Genomic DNA, 16,660 nt, shown 5'->3' with positions numbered 1-16,660 from the left:
TCTGAGATATAAGGGTTGATTCACCCTAAAATGCGATAAAACGAGCGCTATTTATAGCATGCGTTAAAAATTTTATTGCGTCTTATTTTACGCGACTTAGCGCTCGATTCACTGAAAGGATACTTGCATTAATTTAGACGCGATGCTGTTTGCGTTATTTAAGTCGTGAAGACTATTTTCATGCGGTATTTGACGGAACGAGTGCTAATTAACGCAGCGCGCACAAATTGTCACCGCGTGCGAAAAAACGCACGCCATATTAGTCATACATGCCATTACTTTCGGAAAATTGCTGTACTGAAAATGCCCATTTCCCTGCAAACTGGCGGCTGCATCACTCTGGGGCCAACACAGACTTGAATCAATCCCACTGCAAAGTCCATATTTTGTTGCCAAAAGCTCATTAACTGTACTTTTCTATAATTACCGCCTGCCCCAAGTAGGTGTTAATTTTCGCACAGACTAATGCGATATTTAGCGCGTCTAAGTGTTTGTGAATCATGTGTTAGTATTATTTCTGCCCGAGAATCAACGCAATGCATTAAAATTAACGCATTCGGTTGCGTGCTATTTAACGCATTCGATTTTTACCGAATCGCGCGTTTTTTTGCATCAATTTTAACGCAAAAAAGCATACGAAAACGCTTATCGACCTTTAGTGAATCAACCCTATAATGTGTTAAATAGACAATTAATTAAATGTTTAGGATTTGTCCTTTGGAGTGTAATTTGTAGTCGACCATGTTAGTTTAACAGAAGAAATGGATTGAACTGACTGTCTAGATGTGATTTCAGGGCAGCAATAGTTTACCAGGACATCATCTCTTTAGAGTCTTCCTAAATTCATTAGCTATGTTTAATGTAAGCCCATGATCTGCTCTAGTTACATGTAGGGCACCCAGACAGAAGGTAGGGCCTCCCAGGGATTAGAGAACATTAGCCTGGGACCTAATGCCATCTCCAGACCAGGTTGCTAGAGTAAGGAAGAGGGGGAACAGCATCAGAAGAGGATTTGATAATTACACAGGGAGGTGACATTAAAGCAAATCAGATTTAGAAATCCTCTGAAAGTCACTTGTCTGCTAAGAAGGACAACTAAAGACGGCAAGGAAGAGAGGCAGGCAGAAAGGAACGATAATATATACTTTGACAATTCAAGACTTTGAATAAGATTGTAATATTAACATGAAGCTTTTCTTAACTTTCCTGGCCACTTACCTTTTTCTGGTTCATGCTTCCCTGGGGGAACATTCTATTCCGAAATTTGTCTGCACCCCAATGCCTTTAGATATGGAATGCCATTCAAACATGCAGCGGCACAGTAGCAGTGGGCATTGGATGGGCATGCAAGAAGAAGCTAAAGAGACTATCCTGCATTTGCGTGAGACTGTGGTACACCAGAAGGAGACTATCTTGGATCAGAGAGAGACAATTAGGGAACTCACAGTCAAATTGAGCCGCTGTGAAGGCTACCCTCTTGGCAGAGGGCATGAGGAGAGTTATACCCATTCTTCTGAACATGGTCGTGATAGAGACCATGGGTATGAAGAAAGCTATGGGCATGATAAGGATCATGGACACAAAAGAGAACATGGACATGAGTGGGAAGAGGGTCATGACAGAGACCATGGCCATGACAGAGACCACGGGCATGACAGAGACCACGGGCATGACAGGGATCATGGGCATGACAGAGACCATGGGAATGAAAGGGACCATGGTCATGAGAGAGAGTTGGGACACAAAAGAGAACATGGTCATGAATGGGAAGAAAGACATGATAGGGAGTATGGGCATGAACGTGAGGCTGGACATGAGAGGGATCACCCTCACGGACATGAGGATGGCCATGGTAGAGATCATGAGTACCATCATCTCACCCACCGTGAGTATCGTGAGCAACCAGCCTATGATTCCTACCGCAGGGCCACTGGTGTGCCAAACACTATGGAAGATCCTCCACAAGTGACACCACAGAGTATTCAGCAGATGGAGCGAATGCTGGAGTCTTTAAAGGAAAGACTGGAACATTTACAGGTAACTGCACTGACCAAGCTACACCTTGCATATAGAACTATTCAACCTCTAGTAGGAAACCTTTGCTTCCAAAAGAGACACATGTATGTGTTTATGAGTGTATGTAATCATGTGTGTGTGTGTAAAACGAGGCGACCGATATTGCAATAGCCTTGGATAACGGTCATCTAGTCGATCAAATGGGACAGAAAATTTTTGATTGGGCGCCATTGTAAGGCTACCAAATTAACAGACACCCATCCCTTCAGCTTCTCTGACCCAGGGTTACAATCACCAGCTCCCTCTTTGCATGATGAGACATGGTTTGCACCTCTCCTAAAAACTGTTTTGAAGATGTGGGTAACGAAAATATTATTAATTATACATTTCCTGGAAATATATTTTTCTATAAAATAACATAGAAAATGCTATAGTATAGATGTATTTATACAACCTAGCAGTTCAAGAAATGTTCCTTTTAAATCAAGTTAATATACATGTACTTACAATATATACATGTATGGGACCTGTTATCCAGAATGCTCAGGACCTGGGTTTATACCACTATATCATAAATCTACTAAAAAAAATAATTTAAACGTGAAGAGATTGTTTTGCCCCCAATAAGGGGTAATTATATCTTAGTTGGGATCAAGTACAGGTACTGTTTTATTATTACAGAGAAAAGGGAATCATTTAACCATTAAATAAACCCAATAGGGCTGTTCTGCCCCCAATAAGGGGTAATTATATCTTAGTTGGGATCAAGTACAGGTACTGTTTTATTATTACAGAGAAAAGGGAATCATTTAACCATGAAATAAACCCAATAGGGCTGTTCTGCCCCCAATAAGGGGTAATTATATCTTAAATGATTTTTAGCAGACTTAAGTTATAGAGATCCAAATTACGGAAAGATCCCTTATCCGAAAAACCCCAGGTCCCGAATATTCTGGATAACAGTTCCCATACCTGTACCAAAAAGTTGTGGAAATAATTCTCAGTCATGTCTTATTTTTTATTTTAATTGTCAGAAATATCATAAAATGAGCTTTTTGTTTAAATTGGGTTTCGCCACCAGAACGTGTGTGTGAATGGATTTTACCTGATGCTTCTACTAAGAGCCACTCTCTGATTTGTAGATTGGAATTTTAGTTCTACAATACAATATTTCAGCTAATTTGGTTTCTAGTATAGTGTACAATTTCCACAAGTTCAGGCTAACTGGGTTGTATATTAGTGGTGCTATGAGAAAACCAACACAGAAGCTTTGAAGCTGATAGAATCAGAACTTCCCTTTCTGCTTTTTTTGTTTCTGTTTAAATTGCCTTGAACCTTCCTCTTTTCTCTTCCATAATGTTTATTTACCCTTCGATGAGAACTGTGTTTTGTGCGCTCCTTTCCCTGCCTGATCTGGGATCAAGCATTTTATTATTTTATTATTATATTATTGGTGATGGCGACACATAAAGCACTAGATTTACCTTTGCACGTGATTATTACAAATTAAAATAAGAATACAAGAAATCAGGTGATAAGTACATTTAATAGCAAAACTGCTTGTTGACTCCCGCCCAGTAAGGGGCAATTAAAAAAAGGTAGTGGTCCCCTGTAGCTCACAAATCAATAAAATAAAAATTCCCACGGAGTATCCTGTGCTGATCTCCAAACTGAATAAATCAAACAGTTGCAGAAGTGGAGGAAACTGAAGCAGTGATCACTGACTGCAAAGTGTGTATACAGAGGGATAATGTGCAACTTGGAGCAACTCGAAACACAGGGTAACAGTAGGCAATAGAGAGGGATAATGTGCAACCTGATGCAACTCAAAAAACAGGGTAACCATAGGCAATATATAGGGTTTATGTGCAACCTGGTGCAACTTGAAACACAGGGTAACAGTAGGCAATAAAGAGGGATAATGTGCAACTTGGAGCAAATCGAAACACAGGGTAACAGTAGGCAATAAAGAGGGATAATGTGCAACCTGGTGCAACTTGAAACACAGGGTAACAGTAGGCAATAAAGAGGGATAATATGCAACTTGGAGCAAATCGAAACACAGGGTAACAGTAGGCAATAAAGAGGGATAATGTGCAACCTGGTGCAACTTGAAACACAGGGTAACAGTAGGCAATAAAGAGGGATAATGTGCAACCTGGTGCAACTTGAAACACAGGGTAACAGTAGGCAATAAAGAGGGATAATGTGCAACTTGGTGCAACTCGAAACACAGGGTAACAGTAGGCAAAAGAGAGGGATAATATGCAACTCGGAGCAAATCGAAAAACAGGGTAACAGTAGGCAATAAAGAGGGATAATATGCAACTTGGAGCAAATCGAAACACAGGGAAACAGTAGGCAATAGAGAGGGATAATGTGCAACTTGGAGCAAATCGAAACACAGGGTAACAGTAGGCAATAGAGAGGGATAATATGCAACTTGGAGCAACTCGAAACACAGGGAAACAGTAGGCAATAGAGAGGGATAATGTGCAACTTGGAGCAAATCGAAACAAAGGGTAACAGTAGGCAATAGAGAGGGATAATATGCAACTTGGAGCAACTCGAAACACAGGGAAACAGTAGGCAATAGAGAGGGATAATGTGCAACTTGGAGCAAATCGAAACACAGGGTAACAGTAGGCAATAGAGAGGGATAATATGCAACTTGGAGCAACTCGAAACACAGGGAAACAGTAGGCAATAGAGAGGGATAATGTGAAACCTGGTACAACTCGAAACATAGGGTAACAGTAGGCAATAAAGAGGGATAATGTGCAACTTGGTGCAACTCGAAACACAGGTTAACAGTAGGCAAAAGAGAGGGATAATATGCAACTTGGAGCAAATAAAAAAACAGGGTAACAGTAGGCAATAGAGAGGGATAATATGCAACTTGGAGTAAATCGAAAAACAGGGTAACAGTAGGCAATAGAGAGGGATAATATGCAACTTGGAGCAAATCGAAACACAGGGAAACAGTAGGCAATAGAGAGGGATAATATGCAACTTGGAGCAAATCGAAACACAGGGTAACAGTAGGCAATAGAGAGGGATAATGTGCAACTTGGAGCAAATCGAAACACAGGGTAACAGTAGGCAACAGAGGGGAATAATGTGCAACTTGGAGCAAATCAAAACACAGGGTAACAGTAGGCAATAGAGAGGGATAATGTGCAAATGAGCAAAGTGAAACACAAGGCACCAGTAGAAATCCTACTGGCCCATAGGCTTCAATGCACAATTTCCTCAATGCCCCACCTTATCCCCACCAAAAAAGCATCTGCCCATACTACCCAGATATGAACAAATAAACCAATGTATAAGGCTGCATTATTCAGCACTAGTTTCTACTTTTACAAATAGTGCAAGCCCAATGCAAACCCAGTTGGGTTATTCCATGTATATATAGGCAATAGTGCACCCCTATTTAAAAATATATGGAAATTAGAAATCCCTAGTGTTTCATGACCATATAAAGGAAGAAGGATAAAGGCCTAGTGCTTTTATAAAGGAAATGGAACTCCAAGGTGACTCCTAATATCCTCATATTTTACAACAGGGGGTAAAATATTTGTTGTAATATAGAAGTTTCAGTGAGTCATATGTGTTCTCTCCCATATATAAGCCAAGCAAAGACCCTGTCCTTTTGTATTGTAGGTCAACCAGAACTCTTCATTATTCTCAACGTCTCTCAAAGATACACTGCAGAAAAAGATCAGCATCTTGGAACACCAGATCCTTGCAAAGCACAACAATACCGAGACCCATGAAGACCCAATTAGACACAAACTGGATGCCACCATATCTGCGATTGAGAAAGGTAAAACATTAAAATTTGCTCATTTATACACTGAAGCAAGAATCATACCGTATCTTTCCAATTCATTTGACCTGCTGTAACCACAGTGGACCTCTACTCCTTTTGCATGGTGTTGTCTAGTCATTTGCCTCCCAAAAGGCTTAGATAAAGTGAACAAATATGTGTATAAAACTATCATGAAATCAGAAACATTCCTAAATCTTGAAAGTGTTTTTGGGGTTATTATTATTATTATTTTTAACATGTATTTATAAAGTGCCAACATATTCTGCAGCGCTGTACAATAAATGGGTTTATACATTGGACACACAGAGTTACATACAAAGCAACAAATAACCAATACAAAAGGTGAAGAGGGCCCTGCCCAAAAAAGCTTGCAATCTATAAGGATAATGGGTTGAGACACAAGGTGTGGGCATTGGGTTCAAGTACCTCTTTATGATCAGGACCCCCTTTAGCTTATAGATATATAAAAAGATTGCTGTGTCAGCCATGCTATAGTTGCAGAAATTCCTAGGGCTATAAATACATATTTACTCCCAGGACAATGATTACAATGTACTTGTACAGAACTTCAGTTAAGAACTAAAAACACTTTTAAGCTGAGCTTTTTCACACCCACTTTTGTAACTGTTTGGAAAGCCAGAAATGTCAAATATTCATTTTTATTTGAAAAATTGGCACAGACAGATTAAGTAACCTCATTGCTTAAATATTCACTTTACTTGAATAGCTATGACTTAACAGTGACAATACACCAAGCCTTTCTATACTTAGGCACTTACTGATTCTATTCAAAGTCCCTGGTGGACCTGCTTATTTTTATGTTTCCCTTATCATATCCTCTTGTTTCGACAGGAATTAAATCTGATAGGCAGATGAATGACTTTAGGGTCAGTTTTCCACTCAGAACAAGCTATATGTATGCCAAGGTGAAAAGGACCATCCATCATGAAATTTTTGCCTTTACCATTTGCTTGTGGATGAAATCAACATCTTCTCCTGGAGTGGGAACACCCTTCTCATACTCTGTTCCTGGCCAGGCCAACGAGGTGGTGCTGATTGAATGGGGGAACAATCCCATGGAACTGCTTATTAATGACAAGGTAAACTCAGTTGTATCAAGCCTATCTGTTAATAACCTGACAAGATACTGGGAGAGCTTCTCTAAATAATGCTACATGTGTGTTTGGCCTATGATTTAAGGTCCCCATACACGCTAAGATTCGCTCCTACGGGTGGGCGATATCGGGGAGCGTGTAGGCTAATTCGATTGTTTGGCCGTGGGGCCAAACGATCTAATTATATTGGCGGCAATGGGGCAGTTGGTTCAGGGACCACATCAACGAGTCAATGCGGTCCCTGATCCAACTGAATTTTCTAACCTGGCCGATCGATATCTGCCCAATTTCAGGCCAGATATCAGTCGGGCAGGCCCCTCGTTTCTGCCCCTACACGGGCTGACAAGCTGCCGAATCGGTCCAAGGGACCGATATCGGCAGCTACAGTCGGCCCGTGTATGGGGACCTTAAGTGTCTTTGAACACAAAACGCGTAAGGAAGTTGTTCATGGTACTCCAATAAAACTACATTTAATGAAGAATGCTGCCTGAAGATTTGCTCATTGAGTGCCTGCTCTTCAAAAAACTTGACAAAAGTGATTTTTGCTCCCATAGCTGAAAGGTGAGGGCGGTGCAACTGAACCTCTCTTCCTTTGTGGTGAGTTGTTGGACACAACTTACTATCTTCCATTACATGTGTGTGTATGCAGATGTCTTGGGGTGACCACACAGGGGAAGAGTTGCTCATTTTGCCACCTTGTGGTGGAGCAAATTAGCTTAATTCAATCACAAGCCAACAATCAAATAACATGGTGAGTCAAGTGCAGACCTGGCCATTTCATCAATTACCTGATGTGGTCCTCATTCAATGGGATTTCCCTACCCTCTGACATAGGTCAGAAAAGTTATTATATTTTGGCAGAGTTAAAGACCACTGATTAAATATCCATCCATTTATATTCTAAAGCAGAAGTTTCAAAGGTAAGAAATTACATAAACTGCCCCCACATAACTTGGTGCAGAGTAAAGGTGGCCATACACGGTAAGATCCACTTGTTTGGTGAGGTCGCCAAATGAGCAGATCTTTTCCCAATATGCCCACCTAAGGTGGGTGATATTGGGGTAATTCAATCATTTGGCCCTAGGTCCAAACGATAGAATTGCAAGCATGGGCAATGAGCCGATGCTTATTTGCACTTGCTAGTTGTATTCACCATTGTAAAACATATGCAAGGTAATACTCATTAGAAGAGCTGCAAACCTGAGAAGCCTTTTATTTTTTGGGGGGGGTGGTGCGGGCATAATTGATGCAATCAATCAAAAAATGTGAATGGCTTTATGAAGACAGTTGAGAGGAGATTTATCCACGTCTGAGTCTGATTTTTTTGCACAATTCGAATGTCTGGTTTTTATTAAGTGCAAAAAAAATAAAAACTCAAATGTAAAAATTCGCCATCTAAAAGCTTTCGAGTTTCTATAGAAGTCAATGTCCTAGGCAAAGTCAAGTCATATTTTCAGTGTGAGATATTCAAGTTTTTGAGTTCCAAGCGCGTTGGACAAGTTTACCACGTCAAGAAATAAGGGAGTATTCCATACGCGAGTTTATTTGATTTAGAAAAGCAAACTCTAATTCACAAACTTGAAAATTGATAAATAAGCCCATTATATGTTGGGGAGAAATTCATACAGGATGAACTTTAATGGGATAAATTTAGCATTTAACATCAGTTACAGATCCTTTACATGCCACAGGTTCTTGTGGGACATATAAACTCTTTACAGAATGAAGGATTATGACTTTAGTCCAGTAGGAAGTAGAGTATCAGTCTCTAGCCAATATCCCATGTGTGAGGCTGATGGTCTCTCCCTTGGGATTTACTTGAAGGATTTAAACCAAGGTAAATCCATAATACTTTACAAATAAGATTACAGTTCCAGTTTCCTTGGTTTCATTGAGTAAACTCTGTGCTTTTAATTTACTTAGGCTACAGCTCTTCCACTTGCAATTAATGATGCAAAATGGCACCATGTTTGCATCACTTGGTCAAGCAGAGATGGAGTTTGGGAGTCTTATCTGGATGGCGTGAGAAGGGGAACTGGTGAGAATCTTGCGGCCTGGCATACTATTAAACCCGGTGGAGTTTTCATCCTTGGACAGGAACAGGTATGGCATCTTCTTTCCATGAATGGAGTTACTACTCATGATAAATAACAAAAATTAAGGAATATGTTCCTTCCTGCAGCTCTTTCTATCAATAAGAGTCTGATTTTGAGAATAAGGTTTCAGGAGTAAAATACAAACTTTCAGAAAGGCTCATGAAGTAAGACTATGGAGATTTTCATTCATCCAGGTCATGGTATATTTTGTATAAATAAATCTAAAGGAACTGGACTTGTTAGGTAATCATTGAAGATGTTTCACTACTCATCCGAGCAGCTTCTTCAGTTCAACTGCTCGGATGAGTAGTGAAACGTCTTCAATTATTACTTAACAAGCCCCGTTGCTTTAGATTTATTTATACTAGATAGCTCATGAAGTACGTAAATTTCGTCTATTCAACCAACTTTCTTTTAGTTGATCAGGCCATCCATGGTTGCATGGGACAATCTCTTCATTACTCTTCATGGAGCTTTTCCTCGATAGCCATGGTCTGGGGAAATAGTTACTTGAACAGGGATCTCCAACCTTTTATATCTGTGAACCACATTCAAATGGAAAAAGTGTTGGAGAGCAACACAAGCATGGAAAAAGTTTATTGGGGTGCCAATAAGAGCTTTAATGGCCTATTTAATAACCTCTATGTGGACTTGCATCCTACAGGAGGCTTTGTTTGGTATTACACTGGGTTGTTATGCAACCCAAACTTGCCCCCAAGCCAGGAATTCAAAAATAAGCACCTACTTTGAGGCCACTGGGAGCAACATCCAAGGTGTTGGGGAGCAACATGTTACTCACGAGCCGCAGGTTGGGGATCACTGTACTTGAACCACAAGATATGAACAGTATCAGCTGTAGGAAGAATTCTTGGTTACTTGACTCACTAGGGACAGATCTGAAGTATCTCATAGGTTCAGAAATCATGAATCATTCATAATTAAAAATTACTGACTAATTCCTATTTGATCAATTAAAAACATCCCCAACTTCTGTGCAGTTAACAGTTGCCTGGAGCAGAAACAAACAACCTTCCATACACAATATAACACATAATATATATCTCACAGCATCTTTCCATTACCATGACCTTGAAATACTGCGATTTGTGGTTCTGGGATGTTCCACAGAATCAGGAGGTTAGGATATTGCCTTTCCCTGGTCTAATGTATTAAACTCCTAGCACTACGGTTATTTATATGGAGAAGGAAAGTATAAAATGCTGAAAGGCTTATTGGCAAGGGCTCTGTGTACTTGTTCTCCATCACATTTATAAGGGCTTTACAACAGTAAAAAAAAAATATTAGGTTGAGGAAAAAAGATTTATGAAGTAAAACTACATTTTGAGTGCACGTTTCTATATAATAACAAACATATTATGACCAGTTGTGAAACAATGTCTTTTCTTCTGTCTTTAGGACACATTGGGAGGAAGATTTGATGCAACCCAGGCGTTTGTGGGTGAGATTTCTGACTTTAACATGTGGAGCCACATCATGACACCTAGTGAAATCTTCAAGTTGGCCGCCTGTTCATCTCACGCCACTGGTGATGTCATAGAATGGGCGGAGTCTTCCATGGAGTTCCATGGGGGCGTGACTAAACTTCCATTTAACTCTTGCCATTGACATGAGGAGTCCCTCCACCAGCAGCATGCTCTGATTGGGAGCCCCAACATGGAAGGGACTCCCGGTACCCCAAAGACTATTGCTTTTTCCGGAGTAGACCAGCTTTCTGCATCTCCATTTTTCTTACATTTTTATGTCTATGTTCAAATTCTAATGCTTTGTTGGATTTAATGCACTTTTGTATGAAGAATGTTTGTTGCTTTACTATATGATAAGTCAAGTGTCTGACATCTCAGTTTGCAAATACTCTTATAGTCATGCCAAATGCATCAAAATTGTAACCCAAGAAAGTGTGCCCATAAACTGTATAAGGACTTGTAGTTAGTAGAATGCTGGTCACTCTACCCAGGTTGAAAGATGGATATCTGTGGTTTTCAAATGGGTCCACTAGCTTGGGTTACTATACTACTCTTAAATTGATTTAATGGATATATCCAATAATTGACAGTCAACCTTCATGTGTAGGTATCATTTTTACATTTCCATATAAAAATTTATGATTTTTCAGGATGTTAGAACAATTTGAGTGTTTGCTTAACCTTGAGTGTTTGCTTAACCTTGTATGATCACTCTGTGACCATCTAGAACAGAACTGTCCAACTTCTTACGTAATGGGCAATTATATGGGGGGGGCAGGTTTATACACTTGCAGAATCAGACTGGCCTGCCACAGTACCACAAAATCTCCAGCTCTATTAAGCCCCAGCCAAGGCCAAATTTCTTTGACCCCTTCAAAGGTCTACAAGACACTTTACATTTTACAGTGTCTATATCTAGACGCTGAGGGCCATAAAAATGTTTGAGGAGCACATTCACCCCAAGGGAACCTAGAGGGCGCCAGAGTACCACAAAATCTCCTGGTGGTCCCCAGCCCTATTAGGCCCCAGCCAAGGCCAAATTTCTTTGACCCTTTCAAAGGTCTACAAGACACTTTACATTTTACAGTGTCTATATCTAACTGTTGTGAAAGTAGGGCATAGAAATCAGGTTCTCTGGTGGGCCCTAGATGGTCCAACCCAACATTGAATTCTTGCTAATGCTGAGGGCCATAAAAATGTTTGAGGAGCACACTCCCCATGGGAACCTAGAGGGTGCCAGAGTACCACAAACTCTCCTATCTAACTGTTGTGAAAGTAGGCCCTCAATATCAGGTTCTGTGTTGGCACTAGATGGTCCAACCCAACACTGAACTAATGCAAATGCTGAGGGCCATAAAAATGTTTGAGAAGCACACTCGACCCATGGGAACTTATAGGGCAGACCTGATTTAAATCCAGATCACTAGTTTTCATATTTGTTCTCATGACCCACCACAGGGTTGAACTTCAGGTCTCTCTATTCTAGTACATGGAATTGTAGGTATGCAAACTGAGCACCACTGATTGGGCGGCTGTAAATATTTGGTGTGGTTTATATAGTTCATGTAGTGCCTCTTATTCTTGTTCTCTTCTTTCTTTATACATGTGCATTTGTGTTTTTCTGGGGATTTCTACAGAGCATTGATTCCAATGATTTCATGACATATGACGCTAGTGCAAGTTGTGCACGACTGCTGCAAAGTGGAGGATCCTAACCTTGTATATAAATATTTGTGCATACTGACTATTCTATTTATCCGTGTGAATACGCTTATTCTATGTTTTCTTTGTACCTTAGTAACTTGTATTCCTGTTTTTGCAGAATGCATATAAATGGCTGCTTTCTTGCACTTTCTTTTTGAAATCTCAAGTGAACTCTCTGTACAATAAACATTTAAAAGGGAAGGAACACACACAAATGTTGTGTTTACACAGACGCAACATCTCATTCTCACTCCTAATATACAGTATGCATTCTTAATCTTGTATATTATTTTATGAATAACAGTGTAATGATCATAGGAATGTTAGAATCATTGTCTTATTCAGATAGAAGCAGGACAAGCAATCTGATTGGGGCTTAAGAATTAAGAAGCTATTGTACAATATCACATGCTAGGAGGTGACGGACATTGACAATGAGGGACTAGAGGGGATAAAATGAAGAAACTGGAGGCCACTGGGGTCGGTGAGCGAGAAAAGTCACTGTCCTCTAGTTGTGCGATAACCAACAGTTGCAAGGATAGTGTGATGCAGATAACGTCAGGCTTACAACTAGATCATTAGCCAAGTGCGTCCCACTCCCTTGATATGTATGTATGTATATCTTTATTTATAAAGCACTACTTATGTACGCAGCGCTGTACAGTAGAATACATTAATACAAACGGGGTTATTAAGATAATAATAGATAAATACAAAGTATAACAATAAATACAGATAAATACAGTTGCAACAAGTTAAGAGTCAAAGACACAAGAGGATGGAGGTCCCTGCCCCGTAGAGCTTACAATCTATATGGGAGAGTAACTTACAGACACAAATCGGCAAATATAAGTGCTGTAGGTCACAGTGGGTGACACTACAATATGATGTCTGGGGGCACACAGCCTACCTTTTCCACTGGCTTGCTGAAACACTTCTGTACCTTGCATCATATTAGCCAATAAATAACACTGAATGCAAAAGCTGCTGGTGCCTGACCTTTTATTTGAATCCCTTGCAATGCAAAAGTAGCAGAGCTAGTGAGTTTTGCCCCTGCTCTTCTGACTCCCAGTTGAATGCATGCTGTTCAATTGAGAATATACAGTTATGAATGGACTGTTATAGAGTGGGTGATGGATGAAACCCTTAAAATGACAGCAGCAGATACACTGGGCATTTTCCAGGCAAATATCAATGAGGCAATGCCCAAAATGACAGCGAATTGTTTACCATGAACTGCACCTGTATGATTTGGGCTAGTAGCACATTTTTTATGGCAATCAAAACCCCTTGGGTTCCATAACCCTCTGGACTCACGCATTATCTTTCAGTGGGCTTCAACCAAGATGTGACTAGTAACACAATCACATCTAATGATGTTCTATGGCATACACCTGGCAGACCCAAGTTATAGAAAATTCTATATAACAATCTCATGTACATGATCCCTAAAGCTTAGCATGGTTCCCCCTCAAATGTAACAAATGCAGTCTGCAGATAATCTGTGACCCCCAACAGCAATGGTTTGTAAGTAGTGACGAAACTAGATGTTACTACATCTACAGAAAATGTAATTTAGGGCCCCAAACATTAGTACGTTGACCTATTCTACCAAGATATATTGGAATTGCTCATTAATTAGGGCATTAATAGCCCCCCTAAACTCCTGAGCCCACTGAAACTGCAGGGTCTGCTTCCTCTGTAGTTATTCCCCTGTTTGTGGGGGGTACAATAGCAGTGTTGGACTGGGGTGCCAAGGGCCCACCAGAAACTTTAGACCTTAGGCCCACTCTGCAGACTACCTTTCCTTCCATTTTCACTCACTTTCTTTGATTTCTTAATTACTTCTTTTTACTTACTATTATCTATCCTTACTTCCATTTATTCTGTTTCTTCTCAAATAGAATTAGTAATGGCCATGGAAGAGGCATACAAGGCAATTGGTTGGGTGAGCAGAAGGAAGGGCCCACTGACCCCCGGGCCCACCGGAAGTTTTCCTGGTATCCTGGTGGGCCAGTCCGACACTGTACAATAGGGCTCCTCTATGGACCCAATGCAAATCAGACTTAAGACCAACACTATGAAAACCTTCCCATGAAAGGATGACTTTTCAAAGAGAGATGAAAATGGTGCTAGTCCTGAGGAAATTAGCTAAATGTTAAATAATGGTAAAAGGGTATAGGGTTCCAATGAACTACCATAGATCTACCTGTAAATACAATGTGTTATCACCATGGTTGACTCAAAGCCAAACATCTCCCTTTTTGAATACTGTTACCTCTAATACATATCTACGTCATCATTTTGAAGATGTAGATTTTGGTTCTAGCTCCTCTGCCCAAAATATCCACCATAAAGTGCCCAAAGTCAAGCATTAGCACTGCTGCCTTGTAGCACTGGGCTCCTGAATTTTATTTCAGCAAGAGCAATATCTGAAAGTATGTTCTCTTCATGTCTGTATGGGTTTCCTCACTGGAAGAAGCAAGAGCGCTCTTATCCCATGGAGGAGGCCATGACTGGTAGGCCACCATAGCATCTTGCCCAACAGAATATGGATGCCCTGCTTCCCCATGATCCATGCACTGCAGGCCAGGAACATCTATAAATCTAAAGGAATGGTAAAGTCATTTTCACACCTTACACCATGGTTGAGTCTTATTTCCATACAAGAATGAATAATGCCAGAACTACTGATTGTATCCTTTACTTCCCCCCACCCTAGGTACAGATTTTTGGGTTGCTATTCTTCTACTATTGTCCAAAGGGTCAGAAACAAGCCAGTCTTCCATCAGACTACAAGGAGCAGGGTGCCATTTCTATAAGAGACTGCTGCATGGCTCTAAAAATAAAGTCCAGCAGATTTGGGTCTTCCATGTAATGGAACCTGGCACTACCAAAAGTGCCAGCTAAAGTTCTCCGCTAGAATGCATTGCTGCGCAGCGCAGCCATGTACAAAGTGCACTGCCACTGAGAAGTAGCTTAAGTGTTAAATATACTAGAAAGTAACATCCTGTTATAGTTCCACGGATATCTAGGGCAGCAAAGTCATCTCACCCAAACTGGCCTCCTGGGCCTTTTAGGAATATCTAGGGCAGCAAATAAGTATTTAATCCAAGAGTCACCTTAACTGGCCTTCCTGCAGGTCACCCTGTTTACTGCTTTGGGACTCCCTGGGGAGGCAGCTCCACAGTTTAGGGGCCCCCGATGGTGTGTGTGCATATGTTTATGTAATATTCCATCTAATCTCCAGTCTTGGTACATATCGGTACTAACGACAAAATGAACGGTAGGTGGGGGACTTTAAAGAGTGAGTTCAGGGATCTAGGCTCTAAGATTAGGCAAAGGTCCTCCAATGTCATTTTTTCGGAAATTTTGCCGGTGCCGCGTGCAAGTTTAGGGAGACAGCGGGAGCTTAGGGAGCTAAATGCGTGGCTAAAGTCTTGGTGTAGGAAGGAAGGGTTTGGGTTCCTAGAGCACTGGGCTGACTTTTCCTTGGGGTACAATCTATACAGCCCTGACGGATTGCACCTCAATGGAAGGGGGTCTGCTGTGCTAGGGGAGAGAATGGTTAAGAGGTTGGAGGAGTGTTTAAACTAGACAAGGGGGGGGTGGGTGAGCTAGAAGTCCATGGGAAAATTAGTGTAGACGGGGTAGGGGGACTAGCAAAGGGTTGTGGGGGAGGAGTGAGGGGGGCATATAGTTTATCAGATAAGGAGCTTCCGTTACAAGGAAAGCAGTCTCATAATTGCCTTAGCTCTAATTCTCCCTTAGCTAATGTAAACATCAGAGGGAGAAGTAATAATCTCCGCTGCATGCTGGCTAATGCGCGTAGCTTGTCGGGTAAATTAGGGGAGCTGCAAGCTATTGCATGTATTGAAAATTATGATTTAATAGGTATCACTGAGACCTGGTGGGATGATAAATGCGACTGGGCTGTGAATTTAAATGGGTATACACTTTTTAGGAGGGACAGAGAGATTAAAAAGGGTGGAGGGGTTTGTCTTTACGTAAAGTCAGACTTAAAGCCATGTAATAAAGACATTACCAATGAAAACGTCGAATCTCTTTGGGTAGAAATTTCAGTAGGGCTGAAGGTCACAAAGAAAATGATCATTGGTGTATGTTATAAACCACCCCGTATAGATGAGGGGGATGAGGCCCAGCTATTGTTGCAAATGGAGGAGGCTTCAAAACTGGGTCAAGTTGTTGTTATGGGGGACTTTAATTATCCGGACATTGACTGGAGTAATGGGGTGGCTAAGTCAGAAAAAGCTAGTAGGTTTGTAAATATGCTAAATGACAACTTTTTATTTCAGGCAGTTCAAGAACCCACTAGGAATGACGCTATTTTGGACCTGGTGATTTCTAATAATAATGAACTTATCTCTAACATTTGTGTGGGTGAGCATTTGG

At 40.8% G+C, this 16,660-nt stretch overlaps 1 protein-coding gene across 2 annotated transcripts; it reads left to right on the top strand.

The window, feature by feature from the left end:
• Positions 1-701: 701 nt before the first annotated feature.
• Positions 702-12,923, top strand: LOC100485009 (neuronal pentraxin-1). Of its 2 annotated transcripts, XR_004223681.1 has the most exons (6): positions 702-2,037; positions 5,680-5,842; positions 6,701-6,948; positions 8,887-9,066; positions 10,476-11,422; positions 11,604-12,923. XR_004223681.1 is itself a non-coding variant. In XM_002935000.5 (5 exons), the coding sequence occupies exons 1-5, from the start codon at positions 1,186-1,188 to the stop codon at positions 10,683-10,685; spliced, it is 1,653 nt and encodes a 550-aa protein (XP_002935046.1). In that variant the 5' UTR covers positions 702-1,185; the 3' UTR covers positions 10,686-12,923. The 2 variants fall into 2 exon arrangements, 1 of the variants encoding a protein (XP_002935046.1); XM_002935000.5 differs by having other exon boundaries at positions 10,476-12,923.
• Positions 12,924-16,660: the final 3,737 nt, after the last annotated feature.

Source organism: Xenopus tropicalis, chromosome 7 (genome assembly GCF_000004195.4).
Source record: "Xenopus tropicalis strain Nigerian chromosome 7, UCB_Xtro_10.0, whole genome shotgun sequence".
Lineage (NCBI taxonomy): Eukaryota > Metazoa > Chordata > Amphibia > Anura > Pipidae > Xenopus > Xenopus tropicalis.
The sequence above is the reverse complement of the archived record's forward strand: the minus strand, read 5'-3'. Positions and strand labels throughout refer to the sequence as shown.

What these genes read in the sequence shown, in the direction of transcription:
- LOC100485009 (XM_002935000.5), top strand. Translation starts at nt 1,186, where the DNA reads ATGAAGCTTTTCTTAACTTTCCTGGCCACTTACCTTTTTCTGGTTCAT. An exon ending in CATATCTGCGATTGAGAAAG is followed by an intron (nt 5,843 to 6,700) that starts GTAAAACATTAA and finishes TTGTTTCGACAG; the next exon opens with GAATTAAATCTGATAGGCAG. An exon ending in AACTGCTTATTAATGACAAG is followed by an intron (nt 6,949 to 8,886) that starts GTAAACTCAGTT and finishes TAATTTACTTAG; the next exon opens with GCTACAGCTCTTCCACTTGC.